Genomic DNA, 22,470 nt, shown 5'->3' on the forward strand with positions numbered 1-22,470 from the left:
GGTGAGCTTGTTGATTGGCCATCAACACTACTAAACGAATCAATAAATCCTGAAGATTCAGAATGAAGATCTTTATCCTTGCGAGTTTTGTCAACAGTATTAGTTTTTTGAATTGATTCTTGTTCATTAAGTGAACTATCTGAATCGACCAACGATATCATTTCACTGACTCGATTTTTGGTACCTTTGACCTTTTTGATTGAATATTCCACTACTTGAACCAACATCTGAGTCTTCCAGAGTCAACACCAGCGTGCGTAGTTTTGATTTTATTCGAGGATGAATCATAAGGCTCCTTATTTTTCTTTTCATACCTGTGGTCACTAGATGAATGTTTTTTTCCATCTTTTATAACCTGTGGACGTTTGGTGCGCTGGTAGTGCATTGCTTTCGAAAACGCTGAAACCATTAATTTTTCTGTGGTCTTATCAGGATTTTTACCAGCCATTCTAACGCAGTGATCTAGATAAGCAGGATAAGCATAATTAGTTTTCAAATATCTCTTGATTAAGATTAATAGCTTGTTACTCACCTAGTAAAGCTCTGAACCTAAGCTCTCCCAATTCATTATCGACATGATTCTGCAGGGAATAAGAGAGGAGAAAGGTGATTCCAAGTGTTGATTAGCGAATGACGGCCTTTTGTGCCCTGCAATGTTGTTCCCTGTATCCAATGATCAGGAAATGAATATCTAATGAGCAAACTCATAATAGCTGGGCCAAAATCAGGTTCATCTCTCTTTATTTCGCTGTTTCATAGCAATATTGTAGCCCCGAGAAAGTACAGGCAGAATACCTTCTATAAGAATAGTATTTGAGTCCTGCTTGCATGTTTCATCTTCTTCCGGAATGAATCTTATACTGTCCACTTCATTCGAAAACGATTGATAAAATTCCACACACTGGAAAGTTTCGTTCATTTTCACCAAGTATTCGAGAATGGATAAAGTTTCTTGAAAGAATTCAATTTTCGAACTCACAGATGATGAATCAGCTACGATTGCTCGAAGCTTCTCTAAGCTTTCATACATCCTACCTTTCTCATTAATTTTTTCTTCCGAATTCATATCTGGTTCCAACAAAGAATCCTCTTTCAATGAATCTTTATGTTCGATTTCATTTTCATAATCCGATGATGAATCATCAGATTCGGAGGAAGCATCTTCAAGCTCAATCACTGAACTGTTTAAGGCTGGAAATTGCTCATTGACTGTTGATTGGCTGGATTTTGCTTTCTCTCTTCTTTCAATCTTTTTAATTCTTTCGATGAATTGGTTGAAATCTTCTTTAGTAAGCATTAAGTCTTTGACCATTGTTCTTACAACCTTAATGTTCTCTATCTTGAACCAATGATTGATCTTTTTTCAGTGGAGGTGCTGATCGAGAAGATGATAATCTAGTGAGTAGACACCGAAATTTTTATACCTCTCGATTAAATCTTTAGAATCATCTACAAGAAAATCAGAATTAATCAGAATTAGAGAATTTTCTTTTCGAGAATTGAGTTGAACTTACCTCCGACTGAGACTAACATAGCATTTAAAGGATTACATCCATCGACGGTTATTGTGATCAAATTTCGAGTATGAACACGATCCTCTCGAATTCTGATGGAATAGATTCTTTTTGATTTTGTATCCGAATGGAATTTCACATCACCATTAGAGTCTTCGACTCTAACTACAGAGACAACTAATTTTTGACCTTCCATCAGCTTACAAAGAACACCTAATAGTGATCGCTGACCCGTTACCAATCTTGTCTTTTTTGAACGATTAAAAATATTATTTTTCAACACTTTGTGACTTTTATACATAAACAAGTCCAATAAAAAAACGAATTTATAAAAATCACTAATTAATACTAATTAAGGTTGAAAAAACAAAAACAACTAAAACGTGATGAGAGTAAAATGATTAAGAGAAACACGTTTATGCGAAAAAACCGCTTATCAGTTATTGTTACTAGGCAACAGGTTGGAAAAGAACTTTAATTATTCTAAATTCTATTTAGAATTTATGCTTTTTATGCTTTTTATGCTTTTAAAAGAATAAAGAGAATAAAGAGAATAGAATAAATTTATTCTATTCTAAATTATGCTTTTTATTTATCTCTTGAGAAGATAAATAAAACTGTTGGTTACTTTGTTTCCATTTCCTCTTTTGATTTGTGTGTTTATCTAAAATCATTATCTTAAATATTTGTTTCAATTAACACAAATTTGTTTGTTAAAATGTCTATTCAAGCTTCGCAAGCAAATAAACATAAAAGGAAACGTGTTCATCGTTTACTTTGTGAAAATTATGTGTTTGGTTTACCAAATGTTAGTGATTCATCTGATTATGAAGACTCATCATTTCAGCCAAATGAGGATAGTACTTCTATTAGTGACATTTCCTTGCTTTCGGTTTCACCAAAAGATTCAACGTGTGATGAATCTTCAGTTAAAACTGATTCATGTTCTTCTGATTTGAATTTCGATTGCTCAGCAGTTGAGCCGAAAAAATCAGAATATGTTGAAGCTATTTTATCATCGATACTCGTATGTCGAGGTGTTTGTTTGGCTTCATGTGAAAAAATTGTTAGTTTATTCAATATGTATTTGAATAGATTCTTTCCTGGTGAAAATCAATTACCCAACATTAGATACTTTTGGGACAAGCGAGCCAAGACAAATTCCATTGGAGTATATACAATCTGTGAATATAATCATTTCCATGGACCGTTTTTTGGTGAGCCCAAAAATTTTGGATCAATGGTTTGTGGCGAACAAAATTTACCTGTTTCACTTGAGCCTAATAAATACTTTCTGCACATTTTGCTCAGAAAACAGTTGGAGAATCAATTACCCTCTCTACCTCTTTCCTGTTTAGATGAATCTATTCATGGAGAAACGGAAATTTGCAACTCAGAGGAAGCGAAAAGAATCAAGGCTCTTGGAAAAGACTCATCGGTAAAAAGATTGACATTTACTCTTCATGCAGATGAAGTGGCTGTTGGTAACAGTTCAACTGCAGCTATTTTTCCAATCTTCATAACAATCAATGAGATGAACAATTTAATCCGCCGTGAAAATTTTTTCCTAACTGGACTTTTTGTTGGCACTAAAAAACCGGCAGTAGATCTATTTCTTACTCCTATTGTAGAAGAGTTGAATTCATTGGCAGATTCACCTATAACTTGGAAAGATTCTAATCAAGAAGATGTTTCAGCAACATTTCACCTGGTTGCTGTTATAGCTGATGCACCGATGCGTGCTTACTTGAGAAATGTAAGACAGTTCAACCATAAACATGGCTGTGATTGGTGTCGAAGCAACAAGTCACAGGAAAGCTCGACTTTACAAAATCTACCAATTGAACAGATTCAAGCTCTATCAAGAACTAAAGAAGATTTTATTCTTTACGAAAAACATCTTTCTGGAAATAATGATAATGGCGAAACTGATAAATTCGTTGGTATGATTGGTCTTTCACCTCTACTCAAAGTGAATCAATTCGACATCGTCAGAGGATTTGCAGTTGAGCCGATGCATTGCATCGTTCTTGGTATTTTTCGCTCACTCATTTTGCGTGGATGGTTGAAAAGTGAAGTGAAACAAGTCATGGCAACTGGAATTGATCGAAACCTTTTCAAGCGTGAATTTGGTTCTCGATTACAATCAGTTCGAGTTCCAACTGAATTTCCACGACCAACAAGAAATTTCGATTATCTCAAGTTTTGGAAGTCATCTGAATACGACAGTCTTTTGTGTTATTATTTTTTTTCTTGTGCTAAAGGATTAATTGCTCCTCGTGCCTTCCATAACATTTGCTGTCTTATTAGAATATTTTCCATTATCAACTTTCAAGTTGTTGATCTTCAAATGAGAACCGAACTCACCAATCTGATCAGTGAATTCCAAAAGGGTGTTGAAATTTTATATGACAAGAATCAACTCACATACAATTTACACATATTATCTCATCTCCCTGAGTCAGTAGCTGCATTGGGACAGTTTGCATCACTTTCTGCTTACCCGCTAGAAAACAAAATGGGAATTCTAAAGGAGAAAGTTAGAAGAACGTCTAATGTTGCTCAGAATCTTGTTCGAGTTTTCCTAAATGATTGTAAACACAAAGAAATGATGGAATCTAAAGTTAAAACTTGGTGTTTGTCTGCTAAAGAACATCGAGTTTTTAAAACTAATCATCACAAAAGTGAAATAATAACAACTATAGCTGAAGATTCAACTCAAGACATTGATGAAAGTCGACAAGTTATTCGAGATTTGCTGCTGTTACGAAGATTTGATTTCTATGATAGTTTTGAACATATTCAATTCCATAAAAGTATGTGTGTCAAGTCAGTGAGATATTCGACTCAAAATTACTCTCTCCAGAAAACAAGAGATGATTCTGTTCTCAAACTCAAAGATGGAAATTTTTTCAGAATAATAAGAATCTGTTCAATCAATGGTAATTATTTCTTCTATGGAAAATTGTTCGAAAGTCGAGTGGTTAATATAAAATTCAAAGGTTACACCAACACCTTCAACTTCACACTGGATCACATACATGAGATAATCGAAAAGGATCCTGAGCGATTGGAAATAATTACACTTGAGATGGTCAAGACGAAAGGAATCTTCATCAATAGTCGAATCTTCAACTACAAATATCCAAACAATCTACTAATAGAACAATTTCTACAAAACAAGTGAGAAAGTCGTCTAATGAGCTATCAACATGTGAAAAATAATTCGATTGGAACAGCTGATTCAAAAACCGCGGTAACATTTGAATAGCTTTTTTTCTGTTACTGAGAAAATTCGATTCTTGTTCCGTTCTTTTTTTCTTAATATTCTACGGATTTAATTGTTTCCAAAATTTATAAATTGTGTTAATTGGGTTAATTGTGATAAGTGTAATCATCAATATTTGGAAATAAATCAAGTATTCATTCAATCAATTGATTTGAAATAATCTTTGTGATTTTGTTAACATGAAATTTTCATGTAGCTCAAAGCTTTTTCATCTCTCTCAGTTTCTTTTCCTTTTTTCACTCTTTCTTTCATTAATTTTCTTTATTTTGAATGTTTTCTTTAGATTCATTGAATTTATTCTCGATTAGACAATTAAAAAGAAAAGAATCAAATCAAAAATGGAGAAAAATGAATTTAATTGTGAAGGAAGCTTCCAATATGAGGCCATTCAACAGGTTCCTGATCAACAACAAGCTATTTTCCGCCATTTTTATTCATGTAGCTTGATAATGATTCAATTATAAAATCAATTTCTACATCGACAATGTCGATCAAAGATTAACATCAAAACAATCATTCAAGCTGAGGAAAAGAATCAAATGGAATTGCCAAATCAACAAGAATCTTCTCAATTTTATCAGTGTTGTGATGAAAGAATGGAAATCGATGAAAATTTAAGTGATTCGTGTGAAAAGATGGAAATTGATCAACAAAATGAATCGTATGAACCCATGGAAATTTTAATGACAAAGATTCTAAAAGACGAAAACGCCAAATTAACCTTCCAGTACAAAATCAGTACAATGTTTTTTCATCAATTTTCAATCAAATTTTTCTACAATTTTTTACTCACCTTCAAATCTCTGAAATTTTTCAATAATCAGAATCATTTATTTTCTACTCAATTGTTTATATCTCACTCACTGAATCTTGATCTCAAACCCAATTGTTATTCCTGTCAAATTTTATATCTATGTTGAAATCTATTTTCTATTGCATTTTCTGTTTAATTGTTACCAAAAGTCTTGACAAAATTCATCAAATCAAAATTAAAAGACGTTGATTCTTACGATAGATTCTTGTCACCAATTTTCTTAATTTGGTCAATTGACCAAATTTCAATCGATTTAAAAAGAGTCACAATGAATGAGTTTGTGATTTGGTGTCAATTTCATCTGAATTCATACTCTTTTTTATTCAGATTCGGGATTGAGAATCGTATCTTTCAGAATCTAATTAGATCAATTTGTAATCAATTTTTACTTTATTTTGACGTTATTTTGACCCAATTTTGACTCTATTTAAACACAATTTTACTCAATTTTACTCAACATTTTCTTTACAAAACAAAATTTTGAGTCAAAATTGAGTAAAAAAAATCAAAACTAATCAACAAATTTTGATGAATCAAAATTGAGTAAAAAAGTTCAAAGTTGATCATCAATTTTTCTTCTGTTGACTGGGAAGTATTAGTTTGAAGATAATTAACTAAGAGACACTAGATGGCGACTATCAGGAAGAATTGTGATAAGTGTGATTTTGGTTTGAAATTTTTTCAAATAATAATATTTGGTCAATTCGTATTTTAAAATAATTTAAAGCAACTTTTATTGTTAACCAGTGTCTACTTATCCTTTCGGTATAAGTAAAGTGGTGAAAATATGATAATATTTTAGTAAAATTTGAAAAGGATGAATCCAACGTGGGATGATTACAAATACAGAACGTAAGAACGATGAGAAATATAAAATTGGGAAACTGATTATTAAAATACTAGTTTAATTATGGTTTGGTGGGCTGATTATCATATCACAGTTTAGTGAAACACCTCAGGAACCACTTGCAATGATTGGCTACAATTGCTGTCCACAATAGGAACCACACCTCCCATTTACCTGTGTGAAAACCCAAAATGTATTTGATTTTGACAAATTATCGTTTTGATAATAACTAAAATCAACTCAACGAATTTTCGATTGCGATTTTCACTCTCGGAAACGATAAATCATAATTCATCGAAGCCTTTACTGAATTTGCTGTAAAAACTTGAAATAAAAAATGCCACTCTATAAACAATTGCACTGATCTTTGAAAAAAAGATGAACGTTTAAGTTGAAGTCGTTTTATTCATGTTGATTGGTTTAATTGTTGGTTTTGTTGGTCCTTATTCAGTGATGAAAATCAAAACATCGACAATATTTAGACATCCATCTAACGATTTCACATGGTCAAGACAAGACGATAATAATGAGGAAGATCAAGATGCAATTCAAATCTGATCTAATCCAACAATTAATTTTGACTTTTATTATGTTCCTATTAATAGCACAATTAAAGATTGTAACATGAATTTAATCTTGTTTCACCAATACAAATATCGATAACTTTCTAACCTAATCTTAGAAAATAATATTTTCGCCATTAAAACAATAGATTGATCATTTTAGAAAATCAAATGACTTGAGAATATTTATTCAGATGCCTTTGAATATATTGGAAGGTTATTCGCTTGTTAATCACATTTCAACTGATTCCGTTTCCTTTTCAAATGTGAAAGTGTACGAATAATCCTCAAAATATTTATTCAGAAACCTTTGGAATACATTGAAAAGGCACTTTTCATTTAACCACGTTTCCAACTGAAACTGATTAATCAAACCAATTAACTGGAATATACAGGGCGTAACAACAAATATCATCATATCGTATACCAATCATACCACTTTTCCGACTTTGAGAGGCCACTGTTCATCAATGGCCTATGGAAAAGTTCAGACCAGAACACAACAAAATTTGACACTTTCGCTGTTGGTCGCGAAAATAAAATCTGACCTGATAAATATTCTAGAAATGGTAAATCGTCATGAGTCCGGACATTTAGTTGTTATGCCTGTATTTCAATCAGTTGTATTGATAAACTTTTCAAATGTGAAAGTGTACGAATGATCTTCAAAACATTGATCAGAACTATCTTATTGAAACAGACACACAAATGCTATTGAAAAGTTAATTATATTTCTTTAGCTGCAATTGAGACTTTAAATTTAGAATATTATTTACAATTAAGTATTGTAATTAAGTTCGACACCTAGACTTTTTTAGGTATAAAAAGCGATAGATTTTAAGAGAAATTATCAGTCAACTATCTCATCTCATCTATTCAATTACATTGAAATTGAAAAGTTACGATTAACAAAATGGCTTTAAGACTAATCAACTTAAGTGTTTTACTTTTTCAACTATTCCTACGCCTCACATTCAGAAGCTGCAGCGGCTTCTGGAGCTGCTGCTAGTAGTTCGGGTACTAGTGATGCTAATGGTTCTTCTGGTTCAACAGCAACATCAAGTACCAAAGATTCTCAATCAGGTAACGATGGTGCTACTGCGATGTCACAAGCTGCAGCAGGAGCTTCAGCGACCGATAATGGTTCGGGTACTGGTGGTTCTAATGGTTCTTCGAGTTCAGCAGCAACATCAAATGCCAATGGTTCTCAAACAGGTAACTACCCAAGTACTGCTAATGCTGATGGTTCTTCTAAAACAGAAACAACTGGATCCAATTCAAACGCATTAGCTTCCTCTGGAGCTGATTCAACTGGCACAACTTATCCAGATATCTCACAACCCACATCAAATATGTTGGCTTTAGAAATACCTGATCTATCGTATGGTATTGGTGGTGTTGGTGCTGGTGTTGGTTTAGGTTTTTTCCCTTATTCAGATGACTCCAATATGCCTGATGAATCGCCAGACATTAGTTCAATTACAACTTCTCAATCCGAGTCTGAAGCTTATTCTGGTTCTGATTCTGACGAGTCAGATATGAAGAATACAATTATGTCAGTTCAAATGGGCCCAGGTGCTCCTCAAAATGCTCCTTCTCTGCCTGGTATGGATATGGATATGTCAATTATAACTAATTCAGCGAATAGTAATGCTAAGTCCGTTTCTCATTCTGGATCTGGTTCTGGTTCTGAAGCTAGTTCTGCTTCTGAAGCTGATTCTGGTGCTGTCAATGATTCTGAATCAGGTTCTGGCTCTAGTTCTAGCGCTGCTTCCAATTCTATCTCTAAATCTAAGTCTAAGTCTAAATCTGGTTCTGGTTCCGGTGCTGGTTCTGGTGCAAGTTCCGGTGCTGGTGCTGCTTCTGATTCTAGTTCAGGTGCTGTCAATGAATCTGAATCAGGTTCTGGCTCTAGTTCTAGCGCTGCTTCCAATTCTATCTCTAAATCTAAGTCTAAGTCTAAATCTGATTCTGGTTCAGGCGCTGCTTCTAGTGCAAGTTCCGGTGCTGGTGCTGATTCTGATTCTGGTTCAGGCGCTGCTTCTGGTGCAAGTTCCGGTGCTGGTGCTGATTCTGATTCTGGTTCAGGCGCTGCTTCTGGTGCAAGTTCCGGTGCTGGTGCTGATTCTGATTCTGGTTCAGGCGCTGCTTCTGGCGCTGGTTCGACCGCTGGTTCTAGTTCTCGTTCTAGCTCGAAATCAAAGGGCAAGAGCACTTCTGAAACAGGAGATAATAGTGGATTAGGAATGATTCCTACTAGTATGATTGGTTCAACCATTGGCGATATGATGAAAACAGTCAAAAGTAGTTCTAGTAGTGCAACATCAATGACTAACTCTATGACTGATACTGATTCTGGTGTTAGGAACGGTCCTGGTTCAAGTTCAAGCTCAAGTTCAAGTTCAGGATCAACCGGTGGTTCACGTTCTAACGGTAAAAAAACTACAGGTTCAACCGCTCAATCTTCCGCTGGTTCTTCTGCTTCATCTACCAGTGATGACTCAAAATCAGGCAAAGCTCCTAAACCAACACTGGATCTGGTTCAGGTTCTAGTTCAAGCTCAACTTCAGGATCAAGTTCAAGCTCAACTTCAGGATCAAGTTCAAGCTCAACTTCAGGATCAACTGATGATTCAGGCTCTAACGGTAAAGGTTCATCCTCAATCTTCCGCTAGCGCTGCTGCTTCATCATCTACCAGTGCTGACTCAAAATCAGGCAAAGCCCTAAATCCAACACTGGATCGGGTTCAGGTTCTAGTTCAGGATCAAGTTCAAGTTCAAGTTCAACTTCAGGAGCAACCAGTGGTTCAGGTAAAGCTACTCAATCCAACACAGGATCTGGTTCGAGTGCTAGTTCTGTCTCTAACTCGGGCTCTAGTGGAAACTCACTGCGACCCTCGAATAGTGTAGCTAAATCATCTTCATCTTCAAAGTCCACCACAGACAATAACGGAAAAGGGTATTCCTCGGGTTCAGGGTCATCAAAACAAGGAAAAGATAAACCAATTGGACCCAATTCCTCTTCGAGCTCTTCTGCAACTTCAATGGCAAACGCCAATTCAGTTTCCAAGCAAAACTCAAATCCAAAAGGTCCATCAGAGTCTGAAATCATGAGTATTAAAACCCCAGTAATGGCTATTGGTGTATCAGCCCCTGCCATGGCTGGCTAAATGAAACTTTTCTTGTTCATGTTTTAAGAAAAACGTTAATAATTCATAATAAATAAAAAATATCAATATTTGACAATTTTCGAGTTTCTTTCGCGAAAAGTATTAATCTAAAGTATCAGTACTTAAAAAAGTATCGACTAAAAAGCTCATCCAGAAAACAAACTTTTCAACGAAAACTTTTTCTGAATTCATAAATCCTACAAAGAGGTATAACAACCCTAACATCGACATCCTTCAAACACAAAATTAACAATTGTATTAGTTAGAATATCAAAAAACCACTCTAACCGTTTTTAAAAGTTCTAAAAAGGTCTGGTTAGGCCACAATTGGCGGTCGAAGTGTTTTTGTTTTTCGATTATATCGCGTAAACTAAACAGAATTTGATCGTGATTTTTTGTACGATTTTAGATCTTATTATGATCCATCGCCTGACAAAAGCTTTTGAATTAAATATTTTGCTATCTTAGGTTATGAACTTGAGTTTCTTTTCTTTCGATAAGCTCTTATCTCGTCAGGTCAACGTTTAGGAATTTATTTACGTAGATCAGATTAAACATCAGAGATTTTTATAGCTGGACTCGAGCTTTTTTCGATAACTACTTTCGTTACCTGTTAAAGCGAGTGATCTGATTCGATAAATACAACTTTGATCACCCAAGTTAGACCATAATGCTTCTAATTATGAGTAGCTTAAGGCATAAACAGTTAGAATCATAACTTTCACCATCACGTGAAAAGTGTATAACAAATAGAAAATTTTTGGTGTCCTCCCAAAAGTTCTATCAGCATAACATGATCTGATGAGCTGAGATAATTGAGAAATTTGTCTGTTTCAAATATAGGTATTTTTTCTGAATCAGCATCACTAACTCGAAAAAAAGTTTCATTGTCGAATTCATTTCTCAATTTATCCAGATTTATAATTTCTTCACAGTTAGCAGGTTAAGGTGGATATCGAGAGGTACGAGCGTGCGATAAAGTTTTTTCAGGCTTCGAAAAGTTTTTAGAGAAGCACCAACAATATCACTTTGATGAGATTATATTATATCATTTGAACTTTTTTGGTAACAACTTTTAAGATTAGGAGAGTTTTTGAGTTTAACTTAATCTTTTCCTTTGTTTCGTTTTTCGATTTGGAAGATTTTATCGAGTTGTAGTCCATGATTATGGTCTGAAGAGCTTTCAATAGTTTCGCGCTCGATGTCCAATATTCGCAACTATTTGTCACTGGATGCTTTCTATATTGAGTTTTATTTCTCTCTGTCTTGTTTCTATTAAATTTGTTCAATCAACAAGTTTGCATTTCTAGTTGATTTGATGAACCGATAATTCATAATCAGTGATAATTGGAAATAAATAACTCACAAAACTAATCAATTATTAACTTTCGAAAACTATTGAAAATTTGGTAAAGATTTCGAATGAATGATAATTCATAAAAAACGAATAAGAAACAAAGAAAATAGACATTCTGGTTTGAACGTTTACACTAACTACACTTGTAAAACTATTGCTGAGCTGTCATTCAGATCGAGGTAAACTTAACCGCAAAAAACATCTCTGATGTTTAATCTGATCTACGTAAATAAATTCCTAAACGTTGACCTGACGAGATAAGAGCTTATCGAAAGAAAAGAAACTCAAGTTCATAACCTAAGATAGCAAAATATTTAATTCAAAAGCTTTTGTCAGGCGATGGATCATAATAAGATCTAAAATCGTACAAAAAATCACGATCAAATTCTGTTTAGTTTACGCGATATAATCGAAAAACAAAAACACTTCGACCGCCAATTGTGGCCTAACCAGACCTTTTTAGAACTTTTAAAAACGGTTAGAGTGGTTTTTTGATATTCTAACTAATACAATTGTTAATTTTGTGTTTGAAGGATGTCGATGTTAGGGTTGTTATACCTCTTTGTAGGATTTATGAATTCAGAAAAAGTTTTCGTTGAAAAGTTTGTTTTCTGGATGAGCTTTTTAGTCGATACTTTTTTAAGTACTGATACTTTAGATTAATACTTTTCGCGAAAGAAACTCGAAAATTGTCAAATATTGATATTTTTTATTTATTATGAATTATTAACGTTTTTCTTAAAACATGAACAAGAAAAGTTTCATTTAGCCAGCCATGGCAGGGGCTGATACACCAATAGCCATTACTGGGGTTTTAATACTCATGATTTCAGACTCTGATGGACCTTTTGGATTTGAGTTTTGCTTGGAAACTGAATTGGCGTTTGCCATTGAAGTTGCAGAAGAGCTCGAAGAGGAATTGGGTCCAATTGGTTTATCTTTTCCTTGTTTTGATGACCCTGAACCCGAGGAATACCCTTTTCCGTTATTGTCTGTGGTGGACTTTGAAGATGAAGATGATTTAGCTACACTATTCGAGGGTCGCAGTGAGTTTCCACTAGAGCCCGAGTTAGAGACAGAACTAGCACTCGAACCAGATCCTGTGTTGGATTGAGTAGCTTTACCTGAACCACTGGTTGCTCCTGAAGTTGAACTTGAACTTGAACTTGATCCTGAACTAGAACCTGAACCCGATCCAGTGTTGGATTTAGGAGCTTTGCCTGATTTTGAGTCAGCACTGGTAGATGATGAAGCAGCAGCGCTAGCGGAAGATTGAGGGGATGAACCTTTTTTACCGTTAGAGCCTGAATCATCAGTTGATCCTGAAGTTGAGCTTGAACTTGATCCTGAAGTTGAGCTTGAACTTGATCCTGAAGTTGAGCTTGAACTAGAACCTGAACCAGATCCAGTGTTGGATTTAGGAGCTTTGCCTGATTTTGAGTCATCACTGGTAGATGAAGCAGAAGAACCAGCGGAAGATTGAGCGGTTGAACCTGTAGTTTTTTTACCGTTAGAACGTGAACCACCGGTTGATCCTGAACTTGAACTTGAGCTTGAACTTGAACCAGGACCGTTCCTAACACCAGAATCAGTATCAGTCATAGAGTTAGTCATTGATGTTGCACTACTAGAACTACTTTTGACTGTTTTCATCATATCGCCAATGGTTGAACCAATCATACTAGTAGGAATCATTCCTAATCCACTATTATCTCCTGTTTCAGAAGTGCTCTTGCCCTTTGATTTCGAGCTAGAACGAGAACTAGAACCAGCGGTCGAACCAGCACCAGAAGCAGCGCCTGAACCATAATCAGAATCAGCACCAGCACCGGAACTTGCACCAGAAGCAGCGCCTGAACCAGAATCAGAATCAGCACCAGCACCGGAACTTGCACCAGAAGCAGCGCCTGAACCAGAATCAGAATCAGCACCAGCACCGGAACTTGCACTAGAAGCAGCGCCTGAACCAGAATCAGATTTAGACTTAGACTTAGATTTAGAGATAGAATTGGAAGCAGCGCTAGAACTAGAGCCAGAACCTGATTCAGATTCATTGACAGCACCTGAACTAGAATCAGAAGCAGCACCAGCACCGGAACTTGCACCAGAACCAGCACCGGAACCAGAACCAGATTTAGACTTAGACTTAGATTTAGAGATAGAATTGGAAGCAGCGCTAGAACTAGAGCCAGAACCTGATTCAGAATCATTGACAGCACCAGAATCAGCTTCAGAAGCAGAACTAGCTTCAGAACCAGAACCAGATCCAGAATGAGAAACGGACTTAGCATTACTATTCGCTGAATTAGTTATAATTGACATATCCATATCCATACCAGGCAGAGAAGGAGCATTTTGAGGAGCACCTGGGCCCATTTGAACTGACATAATTGTATTCTTCATATCTGACTCGTCAGAATCAGAACCAGAATAAGCTTCAGACTCGGATTGAGAAGTTGAAATTGAACTAATGTCTGGCGATTCATCAGGCATATTGGAGTCATCTAAATAAGGAAAAAAACCTAAACCAACACCAGCACCAACACCACCAATACCATACGATAGATCAGGTATTTCTAAAGCCAACATATCTGATGTGGGTTTTGAGATATCTGGATAAGTTGTGCCAGTTGAATCAGCTCCAGAGGAAGCTACTGCGTTTGAATTGGATCCAGTTGTTTCTGTTTTAGAAGAATCATCAGCATTAGCAGTACTTGGGTAGTTACCTGTTTGAGAACCATTGGCATTTGATGTTGCTGCTGAACTCGAAGAACCATTAGAACCACCAGTACCCGAACCATTATCGGTCGCTGAAGCTCCTGCTGCAGCTTGTGACATCGCAGTAGCACCATCGTTACCTGATTGAGAATCTTTGGTACTTGATGTTGCTGTTGAACCAGAAGAACCATTAGCATCACTAGTACCCGAACTACTAGCAGCAGCTCCAGAAGCCGCTGCAGCTTCTGAATGTGAGGCGTAGGAATAGTTGAATAGTAATAAAAGTAAAACACTTAAGTTGATTAGTCTTAAAGCCATTTTGTTAATCGTAACTTTTCAATTTCAATGTAATTGAATAGATGAGATGAGATAGTTGACTGATAATTTCTCTTAAAATCTATCGCTTTTTATACCTAAAAAAGTCTAGGTGTCGAACTTAATTACAATACTTAATTGTAAATAATATTCTAAATTTAAAGTCTCAATTGCAGCTAAAGAAATATAATTAACTTTTCAATAGCATTTGTGTGTCTGTTTCAATAAGATAGTTCTGATCAATGTCTATTTTGAAGATCATTCGTACACTTTCACATTTGAAAAAGTTTATCAATACAACTGATTGAAATACAGGGCATAACAACTAAATGTCCGGACTCATGACGATTTACCATTTCTAGAATATTTATCAGGTCAGATTTTATTTTCGCGACTCAACAGCGAAAGTGTCAAATTTTTGTTGTGTTCTGGTCTGGAACTTTTCCATAGGCCATTGATGAACAGTGGCCTCTCAAAGTCGGAAAAGTGGTATGATTGGTATACGATATGATGATATTTGCTTGTTACGCCCTGTATATTCCAGTTAATTGGTTTGATTAATCAGTTTCAGTTGGAAACGTGGTTAACATGAAAAGTGCCTTTTCAATGTATTCCAAAGGCTTCTGAATAAATATTTTGAGGATTATTCGTACACTTTCACATTTGGAAAAGGAAACGGAATCAGTTGGAAATGTGATTAACAAGCGAATAACCTTCCCAATATATTCCAAAGGCATCTGAATAAATATTCTCAAGTCATTTGATTTTCTAAAATGATCAATCTATTGGTTTTAATGGCCGAAAAATATTATTTTCTAAGATTAGGTTAGAAAGTTATCGATATTTGTATTGGTGAAACAAGATTAAATTCATGTTACAATCTTTAATTGTGCTATTAATAGGAACATAATAAAAGTCAAAATTAATTGTTGGATTAGATCAGATTTGAATTGCATCTTGATCTTCCTCATTATTATCGACTTGTCTTGACCATGTGAAATCGTTAGATGGATGTCTAAAATTGTCGATGTTTTGATTTTCATCACTGAATAAGGACCAACAAAACCAACAATTAAACCAATCAACATGAATAAAACGATTATGCCAAATGCACCAACTCCAGTAGTACGAACATTTGGTTTTTCAGCAATCAAATTATCTTGATTTACTTCTTCTTGATTCTGTTTAGTTTTCATTTGATAATTGTGGCAACTTGTCGATTGATTGGTGACAGTTTTATCATCGAACACGGAGTATTTGGTCAGTTGACAAGAAGCTGGTTCTTTTCCTTTTGGACAATAGTTGAAAGATTTACATTGATCATCATCTTCTTGTTTGTAGTCGAAGCAAAAGGCAGCACATTGATCCATGTCCAGGTCGAGTTCTGTATGTAAGACTTCAGTAACAATCTCCGAGCCAGTTAGTTGATATTTTTTGGACAATTTAGCTGTTAAAAGTAAAGAGTAATTGATTAGTTAGTTGGTTGATTTCGGTTGAGAAATGAAAAACTTACGAGTATAAATGGTACATTTTGAGTCAAACTTGGTATTACTTTCAGAATAATAGCCACCAAAAGTACAAAGACCATCACAGAACTCAAATGAAAGACATTCTGAAGATTTAGCACATTCAGAAGCGCAGTCATCGACCCATAGTTTTTCCGAAACCGAAGTCGGTACCTTGTAAGCCTTATTAATTTGTGGAGTATAATCAGAAAGATAGTTCTTTGAGTAGGTCTTACAATGTTCTCGAGATGTCAAATTATTGGTTATTTGTAATTCACTTAAACTGGACACTATGCAAGAGAAAGAATCTGCATCACAGAACGTAAAAGTTTCGCAGAAAATATCTTCAGATTTTGAACAAGCTCGATAACAGTCACTAAATCGTTTTATGCTTGGAACTTCGACAATGTCCAATCCATTTGGAGTCAGTGTACCACGAGAATCGAACATTTTGTAAAGTTCTCTCTCTTTCTCTTCAGATCGCTTATCAGCAGCCACAACGTCAACTATTTCATAAGTGTATGTTTCTCCTATTGAAATTGATTAAGATAAAATCGATAAGTTTTGGGTAAGTTTATATCCTTTTAATCTACTACCATAGTAGTTAAGATCCCATTCATCATGAATGATCTGAGCCAAGAGATTATTATGGATATCTACCAACGACTTCTCTTGGCCAACTCGCATCAAGTTCTTCAGGGGAAATGTGAAAACTGAACAATAAGTTCCTTTCGATGACGTAGTTGACTCTGGAATATCCGGATTCTCAGTGCTAACACAATAATCTTCATTTTCACAGAAGAGAATGGCCTTAAAAACAACAAAAGAATGAACAATTATAAACCAAATGAAACGATCGATTTGAATTTTCTTACCGTACAGTCGAATAGGATGAAGAAAGTTTCTTGATACATTCTTCTGCACTTTTGGCCGAAATTTCACTATACTTTTTTATCGAACTTATTTTTGTGTATTTATAATCTAATTCGAATGAGTCTGATAATGGTATTTAATTAAGACATTAATCAATAAGACGAGATCCAAATGTAAAATTAACTTGTTTTCTCACCAATTATACTTGGAGCTTCGACAAATGTAACATCAGCTTCAATACGATCCTTGGAAAAAATAAACTCCACATCAACAATTCGTAACGGTGATATTCCGTAAGTGAAATCAATAGACTCTCTCAACTCTTTTCTCATTTCAATAGTCATTATCTCACCTCTTTTGATACAATTTGACTTTTTACCTTTTAAAATAGAAAACGGGAAGTTTATAACTTTCTTGTGATCGAATGACATTACTCACATACCCTTGTCACATGTTATATGAAGAGTAAGTGTAAGGCGTTTATCTGGTTCAGCGAAACAGTCTCCCAATTTGAATGCACTCTCATATTCACTATCAGGTAGATCAATTTCAAAATCGTAAAAATCGCGTTGAATTGATTCAATCAGTTGTAAGTTACCCTGTATTTAGAAATACGGCCCTTGTCATTCAGAAAATAAAAGAAAACCATTACTTTCACTTACCGATGAGTCCTTCCTGTAAGCGTTTCTTGAAGCTCCTACGATCATATCGCTAGTAAAAGTCTTAGCTGTAACCTTTTGAACGATATTACAAAATTGTAAACTGTTTTAAATGTGTGATCAATATTAAAGCAAATTTCTTACCGATGATGATAAGTAAATTGTCGTTACCACTTTGTCATATTTACCACTTTCGATAACACTGTCTTTCTTAACGGATTCCCAAACTTTCACTTTCAAACCAGATCGCTGTTCCTAAGTTGTGAAAGAATTCATTGAAACAATCAGTTTTGATGGTAATACTTTTTTATGAGATTAGTTTTATAAAATTTGCTACTTTGTACATACGAAAATAATCTGTCCAAGATAAACGGGTAGAGAGTCTAACCAGAGGAACGTTGCAATACTAAAATAACCATTAATGGAAATACCAGGAGAGCTCAGATCAGCTGGCGAAACCTTGCATTCTCCAGAGCTTGATAGTGTATATCGAACACCCAAATTATAATCATACAGATAAGTATTTGTGAATCCAAGGCGTGTCTCAGCTAGTCGCAAGATTTTACTGTCTCCATCAGCATGAATCTAAAGTCAAATCATTCTCATAGGTAATTATTGAGATTAGACAATCACCGTTATTCTTACCTCATTTAGTGTTGAATATTTGTTGTTAGTTGTGTCTTTTGCGATAAAATGAACTTTTTGAGATGAGACTCCTGGAACACTAAGATTATCTTGTAGATAAACGGGACAACCAACTCCTCGGGTGTTGGCTGAAATTAAAAGTAAATAATTAATATTCATCGAAACAATGACATTTATTTTCCAATTTACCTGAACCAATTCAGCCAATTCTTGAGAAGTTACTGAGTTCAGATAAACATCTAATATGAGTGATTTTCGGGTATCTTCTTGGTCGGGATTAAGAGCGAGAGCAAGAGGGTTGTATTCATTCAGTTCTATCCTGTTTGGCTCTGTCACATCGCCAAATTGGTCTGTTCAATAATTTAACAGTAAAAATGGATTGATCGATATTCTTACATGTACTTATAATGAATGAAGAAAATACAGCTTATCTCAGTAACTTTCACCGAGTTCTCAACTAATTAGTTGAGAACTCATTTGGTTTCGTCAATCCGATATGATTTAAAATAAACTCACCTTTGTAATAAGCGGTAACTTTAATCTTTTGACTTATTATTGTGCTCGCTTTATGCATCGAAGCTCCTCTAATTATGGTGTCATTTTCCTCTTTCTAAAATGAGAATAGTTATTTTAAATTACAGCATTCGATTCTATCATTCCAATAAACGTACCCATCGAGAATCAGCGATTCGGTAAAAAAACGAAGGACCAATAAGAAGAATCATATTGATCATTGGTTTGGTTACTCCAGGTAACATTTTATCCCAATCAGATTTGTATAAATAAAGATCACAATCATTATCTGAGTGGCGGTTAAACAAAAAGATAAAACTTCACTTTCAATTGATAAAAATCATCAGTTAACAATTTGTAACTGAACAATTGATTGACAATTTGATTTGATCTTAATATTATCTATGGGTCGATATGAAAACAAACAATAAGTTGATAAGTTGATCGAAAGTAAAACTGCTCAAAAGAAACAATCAACTACACGTATTGTTCATTTGTCGACCCAAGTTATTAATACGTGGAATGGGTGTTTTTTTATTTCGTTTGGTATATTAATGGTCGAAGCTAATTCTTTAATAAATGTTGGTCAACATATTGAAGTCTGGATTAGATTAAAGATGAAAATGAAAACTTACTTTGCATAACAAGTCGCTTGTTATTATCATAAGATTTGTACGAGTAGAAAATAGTTGCATGAGTGCCCTTGGGTTTTTCTGACGATGTGACATCAATTTTACCTTCGATTCGAGCTCTTGCTGAGATTTTTTCTTCAATCTGCCAAACTTTTCCGGTTTCCTGAAAATTTTATTAGCAAATGGAAAATATTACCAGTACAATAATCAATTATCTATGCTTCGATGTTTACCTTATCAGTTAATGATGCATGAATAATTCTAGATCCTTGACTTATTTCAGGACGAAAGTCCATAAATGACACTTTACAATAGGAAAGGAAAATACTGTTACTTTTTGAAATAAACTATTTTCACGTGTAAATCCATGAAGTAGACTTGGAAGTTTATATTAATACTTCGATAACTTACTTGAACTTATTAAAGAAAAGTTGACTAGACACAAAATAAAAGGTAAAAGTAACATTTTAAGCTTCGACTATTAAGCTTAATGATTCCTATTAGAAACTTGATCAATATTCTGACACCTTTGTCCATAATCAATCGTATTTATCGAGTGTTAATAAGTTTTCTTATCTTGATTATAACGCCTTAATTAGTGTTACAAAATAATTACGCCCAATTTATCAATATTTATATTCATCACTTGATATGATAATTAAACTTACTAGAACATGATGATAAATAAATAATGAACTTTGATTGATTTCTATGGAACTGATAAAAGAGTTGAATTACACTGTAGCTGAATTATCAATGGAAGACAGAAAAAAGTTTATTCGACTTTTCTACAACTTTTCTCAGTAACTTTCGCCGAGTTATCAAGAAGTTATTTCAACCCGATAGATGAGTTTTTCTCAATTAGTTTTCATTTCCATTAAAAAATTTCTACTGAAAATGCTAAATGTTTGTTTTGTAATCGCCGATTTTTATTCATGTTAATATTTTAGAGAATCGATTTCATTTTTTTTTATTCATTTGAATTTACCGCTTTTCCAAAATTTTCCATAGTTACGATAATTAACCCAAATGGTTTCTAACAACATTGACCAGTGTGTTTAAATTGTTTGGTTTAATTTTTGTTAGTTAATTGTCTTGATTAATCTATTGAATTTTTTTTTCATTTCTCTTAGTTAACTAATTTCTTCTCCTAACATGATGACATCCGAAGGTGACAATATTCCTATTTCAGAGGCAAGCGAATCAAATGAAGATAATCCCAATTTGTTACCACCCAATTCTGGTAATGGAAGTGATTTACCTAATTACCGGTGGACACAAACACTTTCAGAAATTGATTTAAAGGTTCCTTTAGATTTACCTGTAAAATCTAGAGATTGTCTTGTTAAATTTGAAAAGAAACATCTTACAGTTGGATTAAAAGGTAAAAAATTTTCTTTTTCTTCATCTTGGATTGAAATTTGATTGAGTTTTTTTTCTTCCCTTCTCTTAATCTTAGGTCAACCTCCAATAATCGATGGAGATCTTTTTGCTCCAATTAAAATTGAAGAATGTTTTTGGACTTTAGAAGGTAAAACATTGAGTTTATCATTGGAAAAGATTAACAAAATGGAATGGTGGAATAAATTAGTCTCTGGAGATCCTGAGCTCGATACTAAAAAGATAAATCCAGAGCCTTCTAAACTCGGTGATCTTGATGGTGAAACAAGAGCAATGGTTGAGAAAATGATGTTTGACCAAAGGCAAAAGGAATTGGGTCTACCTACATCAGAAGAATCAAAGAAACAGGAGATTCTGGCTAAATTCATGAAAGATCATCCAGAAATGGATTTCAGTAAATGCAAATTCAATTAATCATCTACTCAGTGACAATTTGATAATCAACTTCTCCTTCGTTCCGATGTTTGTTTTTCCTTTTTTTTCTTAATGAATCTTCAGCTTATTGAATTGGTCTTTTCTTGTGATGAATCATATTAATCACTTGGCAATATGTTAATTAACGTTAATTATCCCAAAAAGTGATCACAATTAATGACTCAATAATATGAGTTTACATTGTTTATCAATAAAAGCCAACATAATATTTTACCAATTACCACATGAATGACAAATCACTTTAAGTGTTTCATCAATCTCATCATCTAATTTTCCATAGTAATTTAATTATCCTTTATTCTGATTAATTTAATTCTCTATTTTCAACACACACACACATTTCTCTTTCTTTTTTTCCCTCTTTCTCCTTCTCTTTCTATTTTCTCTTTCTTCCCAAATCACATTGTTTACATGACAATCTCTCAACTGAATGAGGTGAATCATGACCCGAGGGTTTGTTCAAATTAAGATAATTGTTCAATCTCAATGATTCCAAATGGAAAACAACTAACCATTGACCCATTAACCATCTTCCATTAATTATTATTACCTGTTGTCTCGATTAATTATTGGGATCGAAACAATTTAATTCCTAATATATAATTTACAATATGTTCTGCTGTCATTACCAATTGAGAACCTAAATTTTACTCTCTCTCTCTCTCTCTCTTTTGGGTTAATTTAATTGTGACATTACTCAAATCAAATCAAATCAAATCAACAATCATCTTTATCTCCAAACAAAACATTTGTCCACTTGAGCAATTGATACAATCAGTTGGTCAACAATTAATCTCATCACCATCGAGTTGTTTTCCTTTTACCATAACGGTTTCTTTTTGTTTACCTTTTTCATTGTGAGTAAAACTGTTTGACTCTTTTGATGGATCAGAATTTAAATATTTTCCTTTATTGATAATTTCTTTTCCTTTGCTTAATTAGATCTTCAACATTGGAAAATCATCTTATCACCAACACTTTGGTTGCTCATTAGAATTAATCTCATTAGAAAGAAAAATTCATTCCCATTTGGTGGTAATTTTGTATTTTCCATCAATCATCTATTATCATGTGAGTATTTTAATTCTCAATGAAATTATTTCTTGTTCTTTTTTTATTCCACAAAATGTCAAATGACTTCGAGGAATCACAATCTCATTTAGAGAGAATCAGATCTCAGTTCGAGTGAACGTAAAATCTTTAAGCTTAGCTCGTTTAATC

At 34.1% G+C, this 22,470-nt stretch overlaps 4 protein-coding genes across 5 annotated transcripts; 2 read left to right on the forward strand and 2 right to left on the reverse strand.

The window, feature by feature from the left end:
* The first annotated feature begins 2,232 nt into the window (after positions 1-2,232).
* LOC128394870 (fibroin heavy chain-like) lies at positions 2,233-10,264 on the forward strand. Its single transcript, XM_053355240.1, has 3 exons — positions 2,233-4,330; positions 7,967-9,672; positions 9,741-10,264. The coding sequence occupies exons 1-3, from the start codon at positions 2,233-2,235 to the stop codon at positions 10,194-10,196; spliced, it is 4,260 nt and encodes a 1,419-aa protein (XP_053211215.1). The 3' UTR covers positions 10,197-10,264.
* Positions 10,265-12,250: 1,986 nt separating this feature from the next.
* LOC128394680 (serine-rich adhesin for platelets-like) lies at positions 12,251-14,665 on the reverse strand. 2 transcript variants are annotated; one of them, XM_053355035.1, is made up of 2 exons: positions 12,948-14,665; positions 12,251-12,899 (listed from the first exon to the last, which is right to left on the reverse strand). In XM_053355035.1, the coding sequence occupies exons 1-2, from the start codon at positions 14,587-14,589 to the stop codon at positions 12,319-12,321; spliced, it is 2,223 nt and encodes a 740-aa protein (XP_053211010.1). In that variant the 5' UTR covers positions 14,590-14,665; the 3' UTR covers positions 12,251-12,318. The 2 variants fall into 2 exon arrangements, with proteins under 2 accessions (XP_053211010.1, XP_053211009.1); XM_053355034.1 differs by having other exon boundaries at positions 12,251-14,665.
* Positions 14,666-15,348: 683 nt separating this feature from the next.
* Positions 15,349-19,948, reverse strand: LOC128394871 (uncharacterized). Its single transcript, XM_053355241.1, is given in 17 exon segments — positions 15,349-16,033; positions 16,100-16,621; positions 16,688-16,901; positions 16,966-17,087; positions 17,161-17,343; positions 17,407-17,563; positions 17,627-17,698; positions 17,768-17,878; positions 17,972-18,208; positions 18,269-18,385; positions 18,388-18,396; positions 18,458-18,618; positions 18,785-18,878; positions 18,940-19,070; positions 19,417-19,576; positions 19,647-19,717; positions 19,825-19,948. Coding segments are annotated over 17 exon segments (2,994 nt in total). The 5' UTR covers positions 19,880-19,948; the 3' UTR covers positions 15,349-15,455.
* A 517-nt stretch (positions 19,949-20,465) lies between these two features.
* On the forward strand, positions 20,466-21,469 carry LOC128394710 (nuclear migration protein nudC-like). The gene is made up of 2 exons (XM_053355070.1): positions 20,466-20,797; positions 20,873-21,469. The coding sequence occupies exons 1-2, from the start codon at positions 20,569-20,571 to the stop codon at positions 21,226-21,228; spliced, it is 585 nt and encodes a 194-aa protein (XP_053211045.1). The 5' UTR covers positions 20,466-20,568; the 3' UTR covers positions 21,229-21,469.
* Positions 21,470-22,470: the final 1,001 nt, after the last annotated feature.

The sequence above is a fragment of the Panonychus citri genome, unplaced genomic scaffold (assembly GCF_014898815.1).
Source record: "Panonychus citri isolate SS breed McGregor unplaced genomic scaffold, ASM1489881v1 Contig00140, whole genome shotgun sequence".
Classification (NCBI taxonomy): domain Eukaryota; kingdom Metazoa; phylum Arthropoda; class Arachnida; order Trombidiformes; family Tetranychidae; genus Panonychus; species Panonychus citri.